The sequence below is a fragment of the Octodon degus genome, unplaced genomic scaffold (assembly GCF_000260255.1).
Source record: "Octodon degus isolate 3935 unplaced genomic scaffold, OctDeg1.0 scaffold00210, whole genome shotgun sequence".
Taxonomy (NCBI): Eukaryota; Metazoa; Chordata; class Mammalia; order Rodentia; family Octodontidae; genus Octodon; species Octodon degus.
This window is the reverse complement of record NW_004524786.1, coordinates 1,515,246-1,539,124: the sequence shown is the minus strand read 5'-3', so window position 1 is coordinate 1,539,124 and position 23,879 is coordinate 1,515,246. Positions and strand designations below refer to the sequence as shown.

General features: G+C 51.0%; 1 protein-coding gene across 1 annotated transcript in view; it reads right to left on the bottom strand.

The window, feature by feature from the left end:
* The window catches only part of Adamts9 (ADAM metallopeptidase with thrombospondin type 1 motif 9), a 141,497-nt gene that overhangs the window by 38,667 nt on the left and 78,951 nt on the right, over nt 1-23,879 (bottom strand). The window contains exons 27-28 of the mRNA XM_004644783.2: nt 21,036-21,209; nt 504-671 (exon numbers count right to left, since the gene is read on the bottom strand). Coding sequence (XP_004644840.1) covers nt 504-671; nt 21,036-21,209 — 342 coding nt within the window. The remainder of the gene's footprint in view (nt 1-503; nt 672-21,035; nt 21,210-23,879) is intronic.

The following is a 23,879-nucleotide window of genomic DNA, read 5'->3' as shown; positions in this document are numbered from 1 at the left end:
CTCTGAGGGTGCTCCTCCTTCCCTCCCTTGCCCATCTCTGCTATAAACAAGCAAACGGGCAGAGAAGTATTTCTGATACTTTTGCTTCAAGGAGCTCCAAGGAAAATTCCTACTCAGTTCCTGCCAGGGGACTCCCTTCCGACACAGTTCACAAAATCCTCGTCCCCGGCCTGAACCTGTCAGCTTCAGGGTGACCTCGGTGTTGCCAGCAGTCCACGATCATGCTAGGCAGGCATCAGCCACGTTCTGAAGCACTGCCCTGCAGCAGACGCCGCATGCCTATTACCACATAGCCGCCTCGCTGGGGGTGTTATGTGCAGCCCCAGGGCTGCAGCTACCCGTTGGAGGTCACACAGCTGTCCTGCCTGTCTAGCTGGGCATTCTTCCCTCCCAGTCTGCAGCAATCCTGGGTAAAGCCAAAACCATGCAGAGAACACAAGCAGACACACTGGCACCACCACGAGGCCCGAGGGAAGGACGGGGCGGGGAGAAGCGTCGCTCACCTGACTCCACGCGCCAGCCTTCCAGCGGGGGCACCGGCCTCCTCGGCACCTCCGGAGCCCGTGTGGCTTAGCACGGTGCTTACAGTGATCACTGTCTAAATGGCTTCCATCCTTTGCCATGCAGTAAACACTTCGCTGCTTATGCCCTCGACCACAAGAGGCAGAGCACTGCAATATAAAGCAATGGCAAGGTTGTTGTTGGCTTTCGATCACATGGAGCTGGATAAAAACCTGTGCTGAGACATTAAGATCGCGTCTCCTGCGACTCAACATTCCCTCTTTCTCCAGGCTAGTTTGGATAATATCTCAAAGTCTGACGGGGCAGGGAGGGGGCATTGGAGAACGTGTCCAGCAGCAATCCTGTATGATGTCCCTCAAGAGTACAGATGAACCCTGATAACGGCCAAATACAGCGCATGAGCCTGAAATTACTGACTGAAAGAAGCCCAACTAGCAAATAGTAAGATAACTCTTCAACAAAATGCCTTGTGATTCGCTGATTAGTATAAAGCTGCATTTCCAAAATGCAGCTCTGTGCAACTTTTTTAACCGTGTTATTTAAGAAAACTCTTCATGCATTTTCCGGGGAGAAAGCTCTTATTTTCCCGGTCCATCTGGAAAGAGATTAGAAACGGACAGGTAGCTAGCAGGTAGGCCTGCCAACTTCAGGCGGAGGGCACTCCCTTTCAGCTCTGATCTTCGGGCCTGCTGGACTGTTCTAAATGTGACCTTGTCTGACCGCATCTAAGACATTTGACTTTGATTTCAGATTAGGTTTCTCAGGAAGGTTTAGAAATCAAAGTGCCTGTGGAGTCTGGAGAAAAATTTGATATGACAGCTTCGTGTAGAACAGGCAGAGGCTGGCCCCAAAGAGTGCGTGCTCCTGCCCGCCTCATTAGTGATTCCAGGGGGCACTACCGCTGGAGGCTCAGCTGCCGGCGCGGCTGGGAGACGCATTATTTCCCAGTGTAATGGACTTGGCTTTGAGAGAGAAATGAAGTTAAGAATGAAGAACAAAGTGGGAAAATGCAATGAAAACAGATTTCGAGAGTCATTTCCCTCTCTTCAGTGTTCTTTCCCCCACTAACTGTGTGATCTTGCTAGTTTAGAATACCAGAGTGCCCTTGGATGCCTAACAGAGCCAGGGCGTCACGTGAAACAAGGAGCATGGTGCTAATTCAGCCACGATTACCACGCATGCTCAACATTCAGAAACGTGCCAGACACTTTTCTGGAGAACACAAACCAATATAAAAATGCCAACAGTAGCTGGTAGAGAAATCTAAAGTAAGAATAGTAACACATTTGACTTTACTTTTACTTTAGAAGGGGAGACCTTCACTGGGGCGCTTATCTGATAGAGAGCATGGTGTGGGGTAACTATTCTGGAGTGCTTGCTAGTATGCACCATGATGGAGGAGCCCAGCTTGAGTATCCACTTCAAGCAGAACTCTCATGACTCGGTTTGTGCTGTTCTGATGCACGTACACACTTTGTGGGCAGCTAGCTCAGCAGCAAAAGCGCCTGCTGGCAAGTGCAATGTCCTGAGTTCGATCCCCAGCGCCCCCCAAAAACAATCCCCAAAACCTTTGGGTTATACTTTTCCCAGGCTTTCAGAACAAAGTTCTTAAAAATATCCCTACAAATTTCTAAGAGAGGTCTTAGAAAAGATAATTCTTATTTGTGACCAATTTTAGTATTAAAAATGTTACTTCAACAAGAAAGTAATGTAAGGACACAATTTGAAATTAAGGTGACTTCACCTGTCTTTTAAGAATCATTTATTAAATACCTACCATGCTCTTGGAATTATGCAAAATACCGAGGACACGGTGATAACAAAATGACAGTCCCTGTGCTCACAGACCTGCAGTGGATATGGGCCTCAGGGGATGCAAAGCAGCCCTCGCCATGGCTGCCCCTGAGATGAGTGCGGCGAGCACACAGGTGCGTCCTCAGGCCCGGCTGCCCCCGCTCGCGGGCCACAGCAGGGACTTGGGACTTGGTGTGCACAGGGTGGGAAATACCGAACAGCTTCATTTGTGGTGAGACATGGTGTGACTTGTGTTCCAGAGCCTCCGCCTGACGCTGAGCAGCCACGAACATGCGTGCAGTGCGAGCCCGCTCGAAGCCTCCTGGGAGCTGCTGTGTGCGCAGGCAGGAGGCCGTGGCAGCTCAGACCTGGCTGCAGTTCTGAGGTGGGGAAGCTGGTAAACTGAAAGTGAATGTTTTTGAAGTAGAGATGATACAGCTGATAGGCCAACTAGGGGTTCTAGGGCAAAGGGCACAATCGAGGAGGGCTCCCAGGTTTCTAGTCTGGGCAGCTGGAGAGACGGGTAACCTGCCCGCCACCACGTTAAGAGACAGGGATCCTGGGGAAACAGCACCGGAGGTGAAAAGTACGCTTGCAGCAAATGGGGTGAACACGAAGAAGACAGAATCACGGCGGGCGGTTTTTGCTTGATTAGAGAGCAGGAGCACAGTTGTCTTACAGTAATCAAATGAACAGGCTGACCTAGAAGCAGGGTATCCTGGGGATGGCCATTTCCAGACACAGACAATTCAAACAAGCTGTCCCTCGATGTGAAGGGGCAAAAGGGAGCTGATGGAAGGCTGATTTAGTGACTAGACGTGGGCACCAGCAGACACAGTTTAAAAGAAGGCGACCATCTACGGAGGCAGAACTAGAAAGAGCTACCCCCCGCTTTGGGGTCCTGGCCATATTCCAAGCCTTTCTGTGCATTATCTCATTTAACCATACCAATGAGTCTCCAAAGATTCACAGGGACCTGGGTACTGTGAGTGGGGCCGGGCGCAGTCACAACGGCAAAGCACAGCGCTTCAGATAGTGCCTCCCATTGCTGCAGCGGGAGGTGACCTTCCATCGGGAGCAGCAGCAGCACGTGCAAAGCAGTTGGTTGTACGCAGCCTCCCTGGCTGTCCTCTCCAGCCGGCAGCTACTGGAATGAGCTCGAGACTGACGGAGCACTTTCTAAGCAGGAGGTCTGTCTGGGGACAAGGGGTGCGTGATTCACACCATACACACTCTTCTCATGTCTTTTTTGGCATCAGGAATCGAACTCAAGACCTTGTGCTTGTCATGCAGGTGCTGTGCCACTGAGCTATATCCCTGGCACATATTCTTTTCTTCAAATTATTAAGATCTAAAAATGATTAGGGAATTATTAGGGAATTCTCAAGGTAAACTAATCTGACAGTCTTCATTTAATGCTTCCTAAATTATCAATGAGGAGAAGCTGCTGTTCATGGAAATGTTCAGACCTCAGAGGTTTATTAATGGGCCTATTATGCCTTCATGAAGGAGCTGTCATTTTGACAATCAAATAAATGCAGGTTTCAGCTCTTTCTGGGGAAATTTCCATCGCTTCATTTCCAGGCTTTTCCCAGGCCAGAGGTGAATTTTACCTCACCCTGCCTGCATCCTGAAGACATACCAGTTATATTTAGTGTGTTACCGAACACACTGATTGGCCACATATCTGAGTTCTTGCTTTGGGGAACATTTAATTCCTTAAATTTACAGCTAAACTAGCATCCCAGTTTGCCCACAGGACTCTGACATTCCCTGTTGGGCAACAACTCAACTTATTTAAGAGACTGATTTTCCCCCCATCTTTGAGCAAAACTCCCAAACAATGCAATCTCTGCTGACTTTGTGCCCACGGTCAGCCTCCCGAATGCCTGGACTTTCAAGCCCTTGCTTCTGCGAGGCCCACTGGAGGGGAAGGTGGAATGTGGCGCCGGGAGCAGACACACTGCTGAAACTTTCCATGAAGCTCCAGAGTCCAAAGTCCTAGCACTGCAGCTCTCTGGTGGAATGACTCTCAGGACGTGGGCAGCAGGTCCTTGTCCTCTCTTGTGGACTTGGGCTCTATTGAAAAGCAACCCTGGATGGGACACAGATGGACCTGGGTCTGCTGCGCTGCCCTGCATGGACTGCAGGGCTCCCTGCTGTGGCCTTCACCTTCATGGAAGGGCACGGTTTTGTAGTTAGCAAGGAGCCCGTGGGCGACCCTGAGGTGTCTACCTGGATGACAGGGCTGGAGACCCAAGGAGAATGAGATGCTCAGGGTCGAGAGGTTCAGGACACCCCACGGGAGGAGTCTGCAGAGTTGGTAAGTTCACCAGAAGGAGCTCAGGAGGAGGGAGAAGACTAGAACCTGGCTAGGAAGGGTCCCAGTGGGGCTGAAGGCTGAGCTCAGAGGAAGCCCTGGGGGGCGGGGTGGGCAGGACCTCTGAGCAGCATCAGCAGGGGCCTGAGGCACGGGTGACCGGGGGTGGTGATCCCTTGCACTTATTTCCAGAGTCAGGACCGGCTCACAAGAGGCGAGGAGTAACAAGACTGGGAGACCAAGACACGCCCTGGAATGCGCTACCACATTAAGTCAAGGCTCTTTCTAGAGATTTTTGCTAGTCAGGTGCTAACCAGCACTTGGGGTGGGTGGGTAGAGTTCTACTTGGTGACAGGAGATGGCATTAATTACTTTCAAGGCCTTTCCTGTGTGATTCCACATAATTTGAAACAACATTTAAATTGCTTCATTTAAATTATCTTTTTGTACACAGGAAGTCTTCAGAGCCTCTTATTCTGACTTCATTTAACTTCCCCTGGAAAGTAAGCTGTCAGAGATGACACAGGGCTTCCTCCAAGGTCAAGACTGCTTTGCTCGTCACAGTGACAAGTGAGACACCCCTGAGTGTCGCCCCACTGCAAAGACACCAGCCCGGGGCCCTGATACATCAAGGGAAGAATGTAAGTAAAAAGTGTGGACTTAGGAGTCCAAGTTTCAAACGCTGCTCCATGGAAAAGCACATGGGCGCATTACAGTGGAACACATTATCTGTCCCCTGCTTGCTTTCCAAAAGCTACACACGTGAACAAACACACGAAAGTCCCAGCCAGCCCCCACGGAGCTGCACCGTAAGGCTGGGATGTCTTCATCAAGAACCACCTAGGACGTGACTCGGCACTGAAGCTGAGCTGACTTGACACAGCTTGCTTAGACCTGAGAAGCCACCCCAGGATACCCTTTCAGGCTGAACAGACCTACTGGAAACCACTGGGGCCCTGAGCAGGACTCGGCTGAAGCCTAAGCATGCTGGCTCTTGCCACTTAATCCCTAGCAAAAGCGACCGTGGCTCAGGTGTTATGAGGGCCTCTTTTCATACAGGAGACTCAGGGTTCAGTAATGACACACTTGCCCGTGGTGACAAAGTCAGGAGGAGCAGAGCTCGGCTTTGTGCGGAGCATGCTTGTCTCTAGTGCCATTTTAATCCTAAATGGGAATGGGACAAGGGGGTGGGATGAGAGAGGTTGCTCCGCTCTGCCCACGCAAGCAGTGACAGAAAGCACAGACCTTGAGGAGGAGTCCCTGAAGAGGACCCCAGCGTGCTGGGGCCCCTCGGCCTGCCAGGAGGACAGCAGCTGTGCTGTTAGTGGCTCTGGCTGCAGCACCTTCTGCACCACACCTTCCGTGCCTCAGGAAGAGACTGTTCTCAGGGGAGTGTTTGGCAGGCAAAATCCACCCTTGCTTTCCTCATGACCACAGGGCACCTTAGCACTCTGGGGTCTGCTTGATGCCCCACAGGCAGTGGAAGGCTGTGGCTTGTACCTACGGGCCCAGTGAGTCACTGCACACTAACTGCTCAGAAGTCTGAGCTGCTGGGAGTCTCAGTCCCTCACAGCCGTCCTCCCTCATTCTACTCCAAGCCGGGCATCACCCCTGGAGCTGGTGTGATGGGCAAGGAGGCGCATGCACATGGAGATGGTGCACTTATGGCTCTGAGGGCCACGTCCAAGGACAGGTGTGAGTGGTCTGGCAGTGGCTGCATGGCGCTGGGCATCACCAAGGCCCAAGGGGCAGCGGCAGAGGGCCTGGGTGGAAAGGCAGCAGGGGGCTTGGCAGCAGCCCGAGCCAGAAGCCCAAGTGCAGTGCCACACTGGAGTCACTGGCAGGCAAGTGACTCAACCTCTCTAGGCTCAGGGCTGTTCTCTGCATAGCAGCAGCGTGCCCAGCACAGCGGGGCTACGACTAGAGGAGGCGGCGCACACGAAGCTCTTACTATGTCGGCTGGACAACAGGAAAATAATACTCAGCATCACCACCTGTCAGTACCCAATGTGTTTTTAAGAAGAATATTTCCAAAAAGATATATATTTAAAAGTATTTGTCAATTTACTGGCATCTAAGATGAACTTTCAAAAAGAGATACTGATGGAAAAGGATGGACCGAGACGGGCAAGGTCTGGACGTAAATGTTCAAGTTATTGTTTCTACTGCCCTTTTTGCTCCTGTGGTCTACTATTTATTTTTATGCTCTTCGCTCACTGAAGTAAGAGAGAGAAAGGCGCTGTGTCCCAAGGCCGCCTCTTCCATCCCATCACTTCCGGCTCGCATCTCTCCTCCAGGACGCTGCCGCTTCCCTGTTCTCCGCGGTGCCAGGTCTCCAGTGTCCTGGGACGAGGCTGGCTCCAGTGAGGGCCATCCTGGAGTCCACAGCCACACCCCTGCTGGGCCGGGGTCCCTGTGGGAGTGTCCAAGGTCCTTCGTCCAGAAGCAGGTCTCTGGCAGGCCATGTGACCCCTTTTAGGGACACTTCTATAGGGCCTCTCACAAAACGAGCGGCTCTAAACAGGGCCACCAAAACCAAAATATTGAAGAGGAAGGCAGAGAAAGCATCAGCAGGAAACAAGGGCTGGGACTTCGGGGCCAGTGCTGTGAAGCCAGTGCTGACAGCTGCTGACGCTGTTTGTGTCCAGGACCACCCTGGTGCTTATTACCATGAGAAGGAGCTGAGAAGGCCTGAGCCTGTCAGGAAACACAGCAGGAGAAAGCGGATGTGCCCGGCACTGGGCCACACGCCCAGCCCCGGCCCTGCCCCTGTGGTGCTGCACAGACTGAGAAAAGCCTGGGATGCCCATGTCAGCTCCTGGAGCACACTCAAAGCCGCTGTCAGTACCACAGCCAAGTAGGGGGCCTGCCTAACAAGGGAGACAGGGGCCCCCAAAGCAAGGAGACAGCGCAGGGCGCACTCCTCCCCACCCCACCCAGGATTAGGGGCTCACGGCCCTCCAGTGGTCCTTCCTGCCTCTCACAGTGTGACAAGGCCACAGTACAGGAGAAAGATGGGTCAACAGCAAGCACACACGAAATTAGCTACAGAGCTGCAAAACTCCATTCTCTCTGCTTTGCAAGAACAAAACTATGCAGTTTTTCTCACCATGAAGAGAGAAATGAAAGCCAAACCCCCAGGTTCTGTACCTGGTGAAGTTTGTCCAGCTGTGCTACAATGTCAGACCCTGAGTCCCTGATTTCCAAGCACACTGACTACTTTTATAGATGCCTTTTTCCTTTCAAAACCATGTTTTTTGTAAACTGACTTCAGCTGAATTGTCCTTTGGCATTTTTCAGGAAAGAGGGGGCAGTGAAGGTGGAATGAGGACCCATTCTGTGTCCGTCACAGGAACATTTGTGGAAGCAGTTGGGACGGCAAGGAGGACCCCAGTGAGGCCTCTGTCCCAGGACCCTCACCGTCAGCTGCGAGGTCTGCAGGGAGTGAAGCAGTGCCGGAGCAAGCTGCCAGTGGAAAGCTGTAACTGGCAGGAACAGGGGCTCAAGGTTGTGGCACTTAAAGGGGAGGTGTTCAGAGGTCGGCGCTGGGCATGCTCACAGCCACCCAGAGATGCCAGGCTGCAGTCGGCCCAGAGTGCAGCAGCAATCCCACTTGATGTGTCCTGCTACTGCCCCAAGTAGGCAGGGCAGATCTGGGAGCTCGAGTCACCCCGGGAGTGTGTTCACAGAAGAGCGGCGGTGCAGCTTGTTCCTGCACTCTCATGTGCTTGACCAGTGGCCGCCCCACATCCCCTTCCCAAAGTTAATCATTGCAAGGACAGTGGGACAGACAGCACACTGCACTGCCACATCTAGTCCTGCTGTCTTCCCAGCCAGCTCTCTAGGCCAGCTGTCACACGCACATACAGTTGGCCCTCTGCATCCCGCGCTGGTCCACATCCGGGATCCAACCAACCTGGGGCCCCGTTATTTGTAGATCACTGAATGGATGCTATGTTAGGTTCTGAGCCACCCAGAGATGACCTTAGATACCCAGGACTGCACGGACTCTGCACACAGTGTCTTCTGTAAGGGACTTAGGCATCCCCATCTGTGGAGGTGCAATCTGTCAGGGGCCCTGGGACCAGCCCCCATGGTACCAAGGCACAAACACTTTCAACTGTTTTAGGAAGCAGCTCATCCAATCACGTGGGCTTGGGGTGGCACTGACGTCACCCCAGGACTGAGATGTGCACGAATATCTGAACCTACATCCAGAGACACACATCTCAGCAGGAGGAAAGCAGGGCCTTTTAGCCATTATTGAATTGGGGGCTTGCTCTCCCCCTTCCCACTGCTTTGCCGGCAGTGCAGATGGCAGAGTGCCTCTCAGTCTGCATTTCTCAAGAGCTTCCTCCCCTCACCTACTGGTACAGTCTCAGAAGCTCCACGAGAAGAAACGAAACCCTGCCAAGGTGTCAGCAGCTCACAACAGGAAGACCTATCATTAGACGTGACACAGTTATGCTTGGTGATTTTCTGCAGACTTAATGACCCTAGGCTTCTCCAAGCTAATGGCCACATCAGGAAATGCCTTATGACCAGTGAACTTCACATACATCAGCAAGTGACTGGGAGGTGCAGGATCTTGACCACACAGGGAAACATGCGTCTCGGGGTGGCTACCAGGTGGGCTGCTGTCTTTGAAAATCAGCATGTACTCAACATCTTAGAATCACTGGAAAGATTGTAGTTAAAAGTCAAAATTCTAATTATAATTCTGAAGGAATTTTGACATAGTCCATTAGTAATTTAAGCTTCTAATTAATGCTGTAAGATGGCACCTATTTGCCTAATGAAAACTGGATATCTTTTCTACATTGAACACCAGTGTGAATTTCTGCATTTTAACAAAAAAATTCTAGTAGGAGAAGACTAGGCGTGGTGGCATGCACCTGTAATCCCAGCACTTGGGAGGTGGAAATCAGGAGGATCACTATGAGTCCAATCTGTGTAGCGAGACCCTATAGACCCTGTACTAAGCACATTTAAAAAATTTTGTAGTAGAGAAATGGTTATATTTCATTAGCAGGAAGGTCCCACCACAGAGCCTCTAAGGCCAACAGCGGGGGCTCGGTGTGCTGTGTGCCTTTCTCCTACGACAGACTTCTTGATCGCTTTCAAAGCTCTGTGGTCACTGTGGTATGACTGCCATTGTTAATGACCTTCATAAAGAGGACTTGGGACTGATTCGCCTCGTAGAAGCCCGAGCGGGTCATGTTCTGCCCCCTGATGTCAGAGTTCTGCCTGCATTCTGAGTGCGTGTGGGGCTCGGAAGCTGGTAAACACGCAGCATTTAGTCAGGCAAGAAAGACATGCAAAAAGAAAACAGGACACTGAGAGGTGGACCTGAAAAAGTTCTTCCCTTGAAATTCACATACAGAAAAGCCAAGTCAACACCACACCTTTGGAAAATCTGACCACCGGCATTATCCCCTCTGACACGGAGGAAACGAAACTGACCTAGAGGTAATTCACATGATAGCCACCAAATTTCTCTTGCATGGAAGAGGAAGAGACCTGTTTCATAGCCCTAAAGACATGCTTGTCCTAAAATACAGCAATCTACTGCCGAGTATATTTGGCAAATGCTACAGATTATACCCAGCTAAAACCTGTAAGAATAGGAAAGAAAAGCTTGCTGCAAGAAGTCCACCGACGCGCGGCAGACGGATGCATCTGTGTGCACCAGGGGACCCCGGGCAGTGACTGGAGCGTTCCTGGCTGCCGCGCTGAGGGCTACAGTGCTGGACACTGGCACGTGCAGGCCACGGGTGCTGATAAACACCCCACAAGGCCACTTCAGCTGCCGCAACAAGGAGCTCCCCGGACCTCAGTGTCCATGCGTCACCAGGGCCGAGCCTGGGAAGCCTTGCTGCCCACGTGAAGTCCACGGAATGTTCTGCGGACTGGTGTCTGTGTCTCTAGTTAGAAACACGGCCTCCCACTTGCCAAATAAAGTGCTCGCTAGAATTGATCTTCTTCAATAAGAGCATCCCAAAGAGAATCCTAAATATTCTGATGCTCAAGCTTGACCAGTTCTTACTGCTTTCTGGACTGTTGCTTGCCTGCTATTGTGCCGCTGATGCTTAGAGGGTAAAATGTAGAAAGCACCTGCGTCATATGCAGCTAGCGCTCCTGGGACAGCCCTAACGCACGTGTGTCCTGGGGAGCAGCCGTGGCCTCCTGAGGAGTGTCCCTCTACATCCACGCCCTTCTTTTACAAGTTGGTCACCTCCCCAAAGCTGCCATGAGGAAGGGCTGTGGTCAGGCTGGCACACTTGGGCACACTCACACTCCCCGCTCTCCCCGCCCTCCTCAGGAGCGCCACGCTGCATGGTGGTGTGCAAGTTCACCCCCTGCAGAGACAACCTGGAGACCCCGTTGTGGACCTGACAGTCCTGACAGCCTCTTGGGATCTCATGCAACATTCAGTGGGGGACACAGCTATCCCGAGCAGAGCTTCTGGTGGCAGCCTCCCTCCCTACAGCCTGCAGCTTTGACTTGAACAGGATGCCTTCTCGGGTTTCGCAACTATCGCCTCTTGTGAAATTTCACCTAGGACAATTCTTGTGGCACCGTGCCTTCCGCATGTTGGCAGCAGCCCTGATACCTACTCACTGGGCCTCACAGGACTGCCACCTGCATTCATATAAACTGTCCCAACATTGCTGGGCCCCGGGGCTGGGCATGGTGGTGAGACCCACCCTGTGGCTGGAACCCTGGGCTCCTCCAAGGTAGCTCGGGCAAGACAGCTTTAGTAACTTCTCCACAGTGACTTGATTTCAATCACATGTGTACAGCAGGGCCACACAGAGTGGCTTTGGGGCAGAATTTGGAGACCCCACATCAGCAAGGCCAGAGGCTTCAGCAGAGGCTGAGGCCTGGCCTACCCAGAAGGTGACGTGTCCAACGTGAGGTCAGCTCCCACACGTGCCGTGAGGAGTCCCCAGTACAGTGAGCAGCAGCCCTCCCTGTCCTCACGGCCCTGGCCCTCTGCGGGTCCCAACAAGGCAGGTCCAATTCAGAGATGACCAAGGAGATGGAAATGGCCTCACTGGTGACTCCTGCCAATAGCCGGGTGGGATAGCGAGGTGGCGAGGTGAGCATGCTTGGTTTTGTTTTAGGCTCAAGGAAAACAAACACAAACCACACACATTTTGGGGAAAAGTTTTTAGTTTTCAAAGGAATCTGGACTTTGGGTATCAGTAGATTTAAAAAAAAAAGGGAGAAATTGGATCGGGCCAGCCATCTAGTGGAAGAGAACCACAAGACTTGCAGTAAGTCAGGATTTCTCTGAGGGAAGGGAGGGAACCCCCTCATTATTCCCTAAAAGGGTGCCCAGGGCAGCTGCAGAGGGAGGGCACTGCAGGGGGAGAGCAGAGGACCAGGAAAGATGGGAGAGCAGGAGGAGCCCCTTCTGCTGGGCTAGGATGACCCCCGCTCCTCGAGCTATCATTTTTAGGGTGCAAATCGGGATCAAAAGCAGCTTCTTAAAATGTGCCACCCTTTTGAAAGCCCTGAAATCAATCCAGATCTAGCCTATTTCCTTGTAAAAGAACACACATACTCTAGATATGCTTCTCAAGGAAACTTTTAAATGATATATTTTGAAAATTTGCAGACTTACATAAAATGACACAAACATCAAAAAGATCTTTTTATCCCCCCATCTGGAATCCCCAATTGCCAACCTTCAACCACACACACTCCTCCTCCCCTCTGTGCCAATTGTTTTGTCTTGTCCTGAAGTCTGAGAACAAATCACAGCTGGTATTCGTGTCGTCCCGAATCTCTGGTTTCCCACATCAGGGGACCATCCCACAGAAGCACCGCACGACTGTCGGGCCGTCCCTACTGACACCACTCCAGAGAGTGGTCCACGTCTCTTCATTTCTGTGTCTAGGCCGACAGAATGAGGACTCAAGGTCTGCGAAGTCGGGTCCATTCACGCACTCCAGCACGACCTGCAGCCCCCCTTGAGAAGGCAGGATGTTTAACTGTCAGCCTCTTCGGCCTGAAGGAAATTAGTGCTGGGGGCTACACAACGATTTGCGAAGCCGGGTCTCCCCTGGTTCACGCTGCTCCTGTCTGCATGCTTACCTGGTCTTTGCTAAGAAACAGGAGGCCAACCTGATCTGATGCCTTCCTGTCCCAGTTCCCTCCTCTTCATCTCAGCAGGCTCCCCAGGCTCTCCCTGCCACGTGGACCAAGGCACCCGGGGGTGGATAGAGACTGAGGGGTGAGAGAGGGTGAGGTGACGCACAGAGCGCAGCGCCATGGGCTTGCCACCAGCACACTGTGCCAACGCGGGGCCCCACTCCTATTGCTGGCTTTAGCTCGGGACAGTTTGGAGACATTTCAAGGCAGGTAGGATGTTTGGTCCCAACCAGAGAGGAGTCGGCGTCAGATAGCTGTCAGGGAATGCTAACGTCACCGTTTCCCGTAGCTCACTGGTGGGACTTGCTGCGACAACCTCACTGCTGTCAAACCTGTAAATCCCCTAAAGGGCACTACCAGCATCCGGCCAGCCTGACTATCTACTAGATACAGACTCAGATTCAGCATCTCAAGGTTTTTCTTTAAGACATGGTCTGTCCGCAGCGCAGGCTGCCCTTGAGCTCCTCCTCCTCTCAGCCTCCCGAGCGCTGGGGCTCTGGGCCGGCACCAGCACCCTGGGCCTTCCTTTCTCCTTTTGTACTCGAGTGTCAGAGACGTCACCCAGTGTGTGTTTAGTAAGTGCTGTATGAGTTTTTCTCAAAATCTAACAATCTTTAAATGTTGCTCTTGATTTGGCTTAATTTTAAGAAAAACAATTTTATCTTCTTCCTCAGTTTTCTTGAGCACAATTTATATATAGCTCGATTAATTCCAGAATGTTTAAGTCATCAAAATCTGGGATGATGACAACAATAATAAAAATCCTGAATTATGACATCCTCTTTCCACAGGAGCTGGCATTTCACCATTTCTCTAACTACACAGTGATTCCATTGGCTTCAGACTTGGGGCTCAGTAGTCTGAAATGTCAATGTTCAAACCCTCAGTCGGGGCCCAGCTCTGTGGCCTACCGTGAACTTGTCTTATGGTGCTGAATTCAAGAAATAGAGAGGGGCAACCCAGGCTATACGGGTAAATCACTTAGGGTAACTCCTAATGTATACAAAGTCTCCACAATAGAAGCCATTATTAAAAAATCAAAGCCCTCCCTACAGTTATGGGAGGAAACACACCGTGCAAAAAATCAGATTTTTTGTGAGTAACTAAATATATCAATTCACTCACATTCTGAGATACTTCAGAAGACAGTGGTTTGGGGAGATGTAATTGCTGCAGTTACTTCTGGTTTTGGTGGTTAGGCAGTCTGAGAACAGCCTGGCAGACTGGCAAGTGCCTCCGGAAAGTGAAGCACCTGCTGGACTGCAGCTTAATGCAGAGCGGAGCCCTGTGTGGAGTTAGGTCTCTCTCTATCTGGTCACCAGGAAGAATAACTGATGACATCATGGGTGAGTGTGCAGCCAAAGCTGTTGCACACATTCACACTTCTGGGTGCTGCAGCATAAGGTGTGATGGAATGAATTTATAAGGGTTTTACCAACATGGCAGAGGGCAAGGTTTGCAAAGTTAAGTGATGACAATCACGTGACGGAGGGGACACTGCCTCCATTCTGATTCTTCTGAAGTGTCTGCGAAACAGAGCCCTGTGAAGCTAATCTGCTTGTCACCTGCTGGGTTCAGTGAATACGAAAAGCTGCCTCCCTAAAACATTTTCTTCAAAGAGAGAACAGTCCCTCGGCATTCCGGCTTTTGCAAGGCGGCTCCCTGGTGGTCTCCACTTCTGCCTTCACCCCGGAACCATCCGCCAGGCCTTGCCTTTCAGCCGGCTGCACAGGTGAGCGTGCTTTCTCCTAAGTGCACTCACTGCTGCCGTGATAAGGCTGAGCCACGAGGCACACGGGGGCAGAGCTTGCGCTAGCAGCTGTTCTACAGTGAAGTCCTGGAACCCATGCTCTCAACACAGCTGATTCGGAACAACTTTTTTTCTAATGTCCAGCTGTCAGGGAACACCCACTGTAGTTTTGAAAAACAAAGGCACAAAACACAAGATGGGCTGGAGAATGCCAGTTGCTGGCTGGGAGGGTGTCCCGGGGGCTCTGAGGTGCTGACACAGTGTTTTTCGTCCAGCTTTGGCTCGCCCTGACTCCCGGCTGCAGGCAGGGCTGATGCCTGTGGCTGTGCTGTCCAACCTGGTAGCCACCTGTTACAGGCAGCTACTTAGATTTAAGATCACTGCAATTAAAGTGCAGTTTCCTTGGCACTCAGCCACATTTTAAGTGTTTAGAATTCACAGATGTATTGACTTCCACTTGGGAAATAGTGCCCTTCGCTCCCATACTGGAAAGCAAAGACACGGAACATTTCTACCCTTATGGAAAGTTATGGGACTCTGTCGGCCTCTTTCTTATAGGAGAAAGGGGGATGCAGGTGCTGGTAGGAATGAGGGGCTGGCCTGTATGGGTACCTTCCTGATTATCCAGCGGACACCTCTCATAGCTGCCAATTTTCTGTTTTAGAAATTTCTGGAAAGGGGAGTTCTGTCCTTTAAAGCCCTCCGTGACAAGGATCCCATATGGGAAAAAACAAGAAGGAAGGAAGATGGTGCGGCGCCCCGGCCATTCCAGATGTTTGTATTGCTATACATTAAAATGGAAATGGGCCCTCGGAGCATGACTGCCCACACGTTTGTGGGGCCAGAGGGTGCTAACAAGAAGGCGGAGGTTCAGGACCTCCACGGACCCCGGCTCGGGTGTGGGGCACAGAAACACAGACGATGATGGAGTTTGTGAGCCCCTACGCCATCAGCCAGGAGGCATTAGGGCCTCCCCCGCAGATGAGCCAGCTGTACCCCACAGGGCTGCCGACTAGTATTTGTTGAGCAGACCTGATCAGCCCCCATTAGGCTGGGCATCCCAGGAGCACTTTTCCACTCTTATGTTGGCCACGCGGTGCAGCTGTCAGGAGAAAGGGCCGGTTCCCTTGCTTTCCTCCCTGAGTACCACGTCTCACTTTGTCCACAAGGAGCAGCTCTGGCCTGCTCCTTGCCAGACCCTTGGCACCTGCAAGCGGGGCTCCTAGTCAGTACTTTGAAAGTGTTAAGAAATAAAGCCGTATTAATATGCTGAGCTGTAAAAGGCTCAAGCCAACAACTTCTGACACTGCCAGTCCTACGGATAACCCACTACTATGATGGACTACTGGACTGTATGGGATTATTTTGCTGAATTCATGCACCTACAATATTTAAATGCAATGGAATACTCATCTCTGATAAAACTAAACAAAAAATGGGATACAAACGAAGGACTATTTTATATCTGTATATGTAAAATAGGATAGATATACAGCTACTTTCTCTTAATTTGATGAATAGAAAGATTTGTACTAATAGTGTTTATGGACAGGATATCATGTCTGCATCTTGTACTATGAATAACCACTAAGAAGACAACAATCGGCAATGTTTAATTATTGAAACTGTCCTACTAACCGGTTTTGAAATTGTCTCACTGCTATTTGTTTCTCAATAAAATTATTTTTACAAAATGGAAAAAAAACAATTTAAAAAAAGAAAGTGTTCATTGACCGCCTAACAGCCTTTCATTTTCAAAGGAATGGTGCTGCTGCTGGGATTTTTACCTCCCCATCCCCCATGAAATAAATCTCCCGAGCCAGTGGCCTTTGCTAATCTGCGGGGACACCCCCCAGCCAATTATGCTGGGATACAATTTCTACCTCCCACTGCACATTCCAAAGTTTTCATTCCTCCCAGTCCCAGGACGGCAGTGCCATGCCACCAGTGAGGGAGGTGTCACACTCCTCCTAAGAGTCTAAAACCTATCTGACCCTGGTGTGTCCCATCTTTGGGCTTTTTAAACCCATAAAAACGGAACTCCATTAAGCTACCAAAGAAGGCAGGAACAGAGTCTCTCCTAGGATAAAGTCACTGTAAGCCCTGCAGAACTGCTAAGTTTTCCCTCTAGTTCTGCAGAAACGTAGGCAAGTGTTTTGATTTCTCTGGATGCACTGGAGACAAGTGAGTTATAGAGCCCCGATCCACACGGAACCCAAAGAAATGGTCTAATTTCATGTCATTTTGTTCCGATCTTTTCAAGCTGTTTTTACATTCTACACAGACACAACCATATAATATGGCTGTACTTTATTTTTTAAGAGAAACACACGTACTTAAATGTGATTAATTTTCATAGTCAAAATCTTGATATTTTGCCTCTACTCTGGACAGAACTGCATCTTTAACATGGGCGCGATGTTTTCCCATTCCATAAACTTAAGACAGTTGCTGGAAGTTTTCTTAACTGTTCGTCGGGGGAATTTATCTACAGCAGTAATAAGTTTGGATTTTGGGGTGTTAGAATCAAATATAGTCAAAACTTGCTCACTGCTGTGGACACTGGGTCATGCCGGGTTTTAGGAGTCTTACTGATTAGGTAAAGGAGCATCAGCGTTATTCTGACAGGCTGCTCCTGCCTGCCACGTCAGGATCGATCGCTTGGCCCACGTGGCATGAGCCCTCTCCACCAGAGCGGGCAGCTGCCACGGGGTCCTCACAGCCCCCCCAGCTGGTATAGCCAGCACCCCCTTGGTGTGGTACATGGTAAATACTCAATCAGGTTAGCTGTTGGTATCATTTGCTGTGGAATGTTACCTCTCTTTTCGTATCTTTTTAGGAAAAGAAAATCTACTCCTCAAGGGATTCCCTTATTTTGGTTCTCTCACCCACAACCACCACAATAAATAGCAGGCAGAATGGAAGCTCAGGAGAATAAGGCATCAAGGGGGCACCAGGGTCATTTTCATGATTTTCACTTTTTGCAAAGGGAAGCCTGACTTGCACCTTCCCAGTTTATCGGGATGGTACTTGGTTTTGCTTTAGTAAGTAATGTTTTCTGAAATGTATGTCGGGTGAGCACAAATGGACAAATGTAAACCCTTTGCAGTTATCTGAACACAAGAAGAAGGTGTAATAAAATTTATGCACAGTACGTTTATTTTTTCTAGCTTTTCTAATGGTTCGGAATCATTCCTTCTAATAACCTTTTCGGTCTTCGGGCTGTTTTGTCATCTACAAATTTAACAAATGGAGAGCATTCATATTCCAAAGTAAGGCTCAGTGAATCGGGATAACAATACAGTATCAAGAAAGAAGAAAATACCCAATGAAATGTTAAGACTCATATATTTTTGTTTATACGACTAAGCATTATTTCCAGTTCTTTAAATATTTAAAGTATCCCTTTAAAATACACGCTAGAACTACCCTCCCCAACAACCTTGACACTCAGCTGCTCAGATGTGTGGGACTGACAAAATCAAAATTTACCTTTTTAAGACCAAAAAGAAACATATACATTCATTGCTAATTCCTATAGCCTACGTGGCTTCACAGTCCACTGATAAACACTGACTTTTAAACACAGCATATAAAATTAAATAACATGGAAAAATAAATACACTTTATTATATAAACACATAGACATCTGTACTGCTCAAAATATTCAGAAAATACCAGGTGCGGCTGCTTAAGGCTGCATTCAGGAAATACAATAATGATCTTTACAGTCTTTCCTTTTCGAAAGACGGATGGAGTGAGGTTATAAGGCGCCAATAGCCAACATTCTCTCTTCCTACCTATGGAAGAAGCAAACTTTGATATGCAAATGAGGTAGATACAAGAGTGTGAGCAGGCGGGCAGAGACAAAGGCACGGCTCCCCCGCGAGCACAGAAAGGCTCACTAATGAGGCAGACGAGCACTTATCCTCAGGCACCTAAAGCAAGGCTCGGAGAGCTCTTCTAAGTTTGTGCCCACAAGAACAAAGAACAATTTCTGCAGGATGGCTGCAGGCTGCAGGCTCCAGGCTGACCGGCAACTAGACACCCGGGCAATGCACAGGCGAGCCATGGGCCACGCCAGAGTGACACCGCTGGCAGACCTGGTTACTTTAATCATCTAGACAGGGCAGCTTATCCCAGAACAGGCGCGAGTGTAGCCCACTTTCTGCTTTCAGCATAGCGCCCCCTTTGCATTTGCCCTCTTAGTCATGGGACAAACTACAGGGCGCATTCCCAGGATTGGCCAAGACCTCACCTAAAGGCGGGGTGGGGCTGGGGCTGGGGTGCTGGTAGAGAACCTTGTTCACAAAGCAAGACATGAGCAGGAAAGAGTCCAAGGATGTATTTTTAAAAGGAGAGAAAAGGCTGGATTTTTGGATGCTGTTTCTCACAGTGGTCACCCTCCGATCTACAAGGACTGGAGCCGGAATTGAGGCTGCGTCGGACGTGAGTGGGTGAACTTAAGCCCCCAGAAGCCTCTCCCATGCTCTGAAAGCTCGGTCAACTGTAATTCTGGGTTTCTTTCCTGAAAACTGTTCTTTAGTAGCAAACTGAAGTGAGCTATCTCCACTTTGACCTTGGAGAAGGCTGCTTCTGACCTTGGGAAAGCTGGCTCACACAGTGGTAGCTTCTGGGGGGCAGACTGGGGACAGAAAGCCTCTGGCAGACTGCGTGATGTCACTGTGACTTCTGGTCAATATAAACTGCTCTACTCTCGAGAGCAGTGTGTTAGCACCTCAAACGCTCTTAATTTCACTGTCAGTTACCAAGATAAAGCACCACAGAAGTGACTTGATGGCTATTACACAACTCGCTGAGGCATGCTTCGTCTAGAATTACCAAGATACTGTACCAAAGCATGCACAGAAGGGAGCCGAAAATCAGAGTCCTACAGTAAGACTCTGAAAGCCTGCCTTGTTACACAGACTTTGGCAAAATAATTGCTACCAATGGATCTATTTACATAACAAGCATTTAATTTTTATATCATAATTTAAAGTCCTTGAAGAAATGGCTTTGCTCTCTTGAATGAAGAGGCATGTAAATATGTGTATATTCTACTAATGATCATTTTACAAAGGAAATACCAAAATCACATAAACAGTCAAAACAGCTGTAAAGCCCACGCCCTTGCTTCTGTGAGTGCCAGGGTATTGGAATGCTGCCGCCTCCCCCCTCTCTCCCTCCTTGTGTTGCAGAACACTGTATGTGGGACACAGGACAGCTATAAAAATAAACTTCTTGCCCTCCATTAAAAGTAGGCTCTTAAAATATTTAGGCAGAAGGGCGGCGATCCCGTGTAAAAACAAACAAAGCACCCAGCTAGATTGTTCAGTTCCGCGTCCTGCGGAACACGGCTCTGGTGTTGGCATTACGGCTAGTTGAATGAACAGAGTGTCATATGATGGGCTCCAGGAAAGCTCTGGAAAATGGGGTGCAGTAAGTGTTACATAGCAGATGGCTGACAGGAGGGGGAAGGTCAGATGCAGCTGTAACTTTATCTTAGGTCTCTTCCAAGGTCTCACTTGGGAAGACGCCGTTAAGTGATCTGAGGGAACCGTGCTGGAACAGAGTAACACTTCTTAAGCTCACGCATAAAATTCCTACAGCAGACAGTCACGGTGGAAACAATGCCCTAAATTCTCCTAGGTATCTGAGCACTACAAGGCGCAGCGGGGACCTGCCGGGTTGCAGCCTGCGATGCCACCTCAGACGCTGAAACGAGCGCCGTGTGCGTCAGCCGCACGCTCGGCTACCCTGCTCCTCAGCTGCCTCGCAAGCTCACGCTGGGGAAGCAGCCTTCCGCATGGCACGCTGCGGTACTGAGCCAGCGCCGTGCAGCAGCTGCGCTGGCAGGAACATTTGCTCTATTTCCACAAAGCAGCGCTGGTGTCCCCACAGCCTGTGGGACAAGTGAGCTATGCTGCTGTTTTGACACAGCTGAGCATTCTGGCTCTGCCAAGAGGCGCCCTAAAAGGCTGCAGAGTATTTACACCGGCGAGCACAGCGGCAAGCACTGGCCACGGCACCTGCTGACCAATCAGGTAGGAAAGGGGTCTGGGGCCAGCACAAGCATGGTGTCAAACCAGCTTCCGCGTGGGCAGAAGAAGGAGGATGCGTCAGGCTCCTTGAAGCACATCACTGAAGAAAAAGCTGCTTTGGCCTCACAGAGCGGGACTGCCCCAGCCCGACGCCCAAGCTCCTCCAGCTTTGCAGAGGGAAGGATGCCTGCCATGCAGTGGCTGCGGGGGTGGCTGGCTGCACCGCCAGTCCTGCGGGAGGGAGCCGCTGCTTGGCACCGGTCCTGCGTGAGGTGTGCCTATTCTGCAGCGTCACTCTGGCCACAGCACAGATCTACCAGGTGAAATCTCGAAAGTGCGAGAGCACGCCCACTGCTTCCAGAGCCCTCCCGAGCCCCGGGCCGTGGGCTAGGCCTGACCATCAGGGGACACCACGCCGTACGCAGGGCCGCGCTCAGGGCCGTACCGGGCTCCAGGGGCCGGCGCTCCAGGCAGCATCAGGACAGGTGGGGGCCCCACACGGCTCGCGGTCCGGGGGCTTCTCCAGCACGTCGCAGCTCAGGTCGGGGACACGCTGGCCACCAGGCCGCTGGCAGACCACCTGCCGTGACCGCACACCACCCCCGCAGGGCCTGGAGCACTGTGGAGAAGAGGAGACATCACTGTCACTGGAGCATGACAGGTCGCTGTCCTAGCCAGCCCTGGGCAGGGAGTCTGGGGGACAGGACACATCAGCTTACCCCCAACCTGCCAGAGTAGTGCAGAGGACCCCGCCCTCCTCCCTGCGAGGGTTCCCTCTTGCGGGGCGCACCCCACACCTGGACCCCAGGCCCACACAGGGCCTCATCTGGAGGAAAGGAACTGTCTGCCCTGTTTTCTGCGTGGGGCTCTGCGCGTGGGAAGAGTCGGTCAAGGTCCCTCTGGGAGCCAGGAACTAAGACAAAACTCTAAAGCAACACAAAACATTAAAACAAAAACGCACCCAGCAAAAAAGCCATCTGCCATCACACAAAGGGGACAATGCATGCGCCACTTCAGTTTCAGGCAACGTACTCAGGTGCCGGGAGGGAAACCCTAGCGCAGGCAAGGGCCGCGCTGCTGAGCTACGTCTCTGTGCCTGCTTTCTGGAAATTTCTGCGGATCCGCCATCAACCCTCGACAGCCCTCTGACTCCAATTTCTATTAAACTTCATGATGTTAAACTATGTTACTGCAGCTCTAAATTTTAGGAGGACTTCAGCTTGCTCCTAGGACAGGTAATCAGGGTAGCGAGAACGTGCGGCAGAGCACCGACTCCTGGAAGGCCCCGCGTCCGAGGCAGAAGCGAGCTGGGTCTCTTGGGCAGCGTGGCTGCGCTCGCATCCAGGAGCAGGGACGTATCAAGGCCAGGTGTCTCACAGTCAGGAAAGGTGGGTCGGTGTGGACAGCCGGCGCCCTGGCAGCCACGATCTCCTGGCATGGAGCCAGCGACAGGAGCTGACCACGGGCCCGCAGAGCAGCGTGGAAGCACTGGGGTGCCATACCAGGCGTGAGTCTCCCAGCCTCCCTCACTGCCCCGCCTGCCTGGGCCTCCCTCTCGAAATGATGGAACTGCACTGAACGGCCAGAGCGTGGCCAAGATGCCCCTGCAACTGTGGCCCAGGCCACGGATCCCTTGCCCCAGGCCACGGACCCCTTGGCCAGAGGGTGGCTCTGGCCACCCGTCTCATCTGCCTTTCTTCCTTCAGAGCTCAGGCCTCCCTGTGCTGTCAGGTCTGATCTGGGGATCGTTCCGTCAGGCAGCGCACACCTCCAAGCTCTGAGCATGTGCCGTCCCTGTGGATTCAACAGCAGAGAGGCACGTTCTTGCTTAAACGTAAAACAGAAGCATCCGCGGCCCATCATTAAGTGAAACAGGAGCTCGACACCACATAGAATCATCATGGTATTATCAGCGATATCAATTCCTATTGGCAATGGCAGCATGAACGCTGAATTTTTATAACAGCAACTGGTTGGAGTCCAGGTGTGGGGACCTGCCGGGCCCATGTCAGCGGACAGCCACAGGCAGTCGGGGCTTGCTGCTGTTACCCTCATTAGACACGAGCACATGACAAAGCAGTTGACAAAGCTATGTGCCTTGCCAGGGTCACAAAAGCGACAACAGCCAGGGCTGGGACTGGACCCAGCTTTGTGTGCTGTTGCACACAGACCATTGGTTGTCTTTTGTTACATTTGCCCGAAAATAAGACCTAACTGGAAAATAAGCCCTAGCCTGATGTTTCAGGGTGCTCATCATGTAAGCTGTACCTCCAGAATAAGTCATAGTTAAGACTGTCGGCCAGATAGAGGCATTTAGCGTGTCTGTGGCAACACACAATGATGTGCTGAATTATAAAACAATAAGAGATAATAAATATAAATAAAATTCAATATAAATAACATATAATTTAGCATAAATTAAATAACTTATAGACATTAGTACTTAAACGATAATACAAATTATAATGAAGTAAAGCCCAAGTAGGTGGCCCTGGATGGGAGGTAAATGCTTAATGCAACGGACCTCCTGCCAAACACCCGGATGAGCGCCGCCGTGGCGCACCAGCAACCTGAGCCCTTGACAGTGCGTGGAGGTGCCCGGGCCTTGTGTGGACCTTCATAATTAGTGTCGCGGGTTGTAACAGACACACTCGGTGCAGCCATGTTAAATGAAGAAACATTTTCTGCACGTTGGTGCCCGTAGTGCTTTGTGGCTTTGCACGGACCATCTTTCTTAGCTGCCAGCGCCCTGCTGCTGCTCCTGTCTTGAGAGTCTTCAGTCAACACCTGATTCACTGGGAGCTTCGGGAAGCCCGGCCTGCAAGAGCTCGGGCCTTGGGCGAGGAATCCGTGGGGCGAAATCACTGCCGACTGCACCGCGAGAGGGCTTCGTGGGCACAAGGTGCTCCTCTGAGGAGAACTCTGTGGCCAGACAGGAGGGACTCAGGCCTGTGGTTCCATGGGAAATGGGGTTGCAAGAAATCAGACTGGAATTTGGGGTTTAGAGAGTTATGGCGCTGTTCCAGAATATGACAGGACTGTTTGAACAAGGGTAGGTTTTCGCCCATGAGTACGTGCAGAGATGTAGACTGGCACACGTGGAAAAATAAGACAGCCCTGGAAATAGGCCCTCTTGAGTCTTTTGGAACAAAAATTAATATAAGACCCAGCCTCAAATGCGGGGAATGCGGTGTTAGTCACAGACAGCAACTTGAGAAAGACACCAGCTGAAAAATGTCATGATCTGGGCGCACACAGCTCATCAGTCATCTTTGCAACCGAAACACGC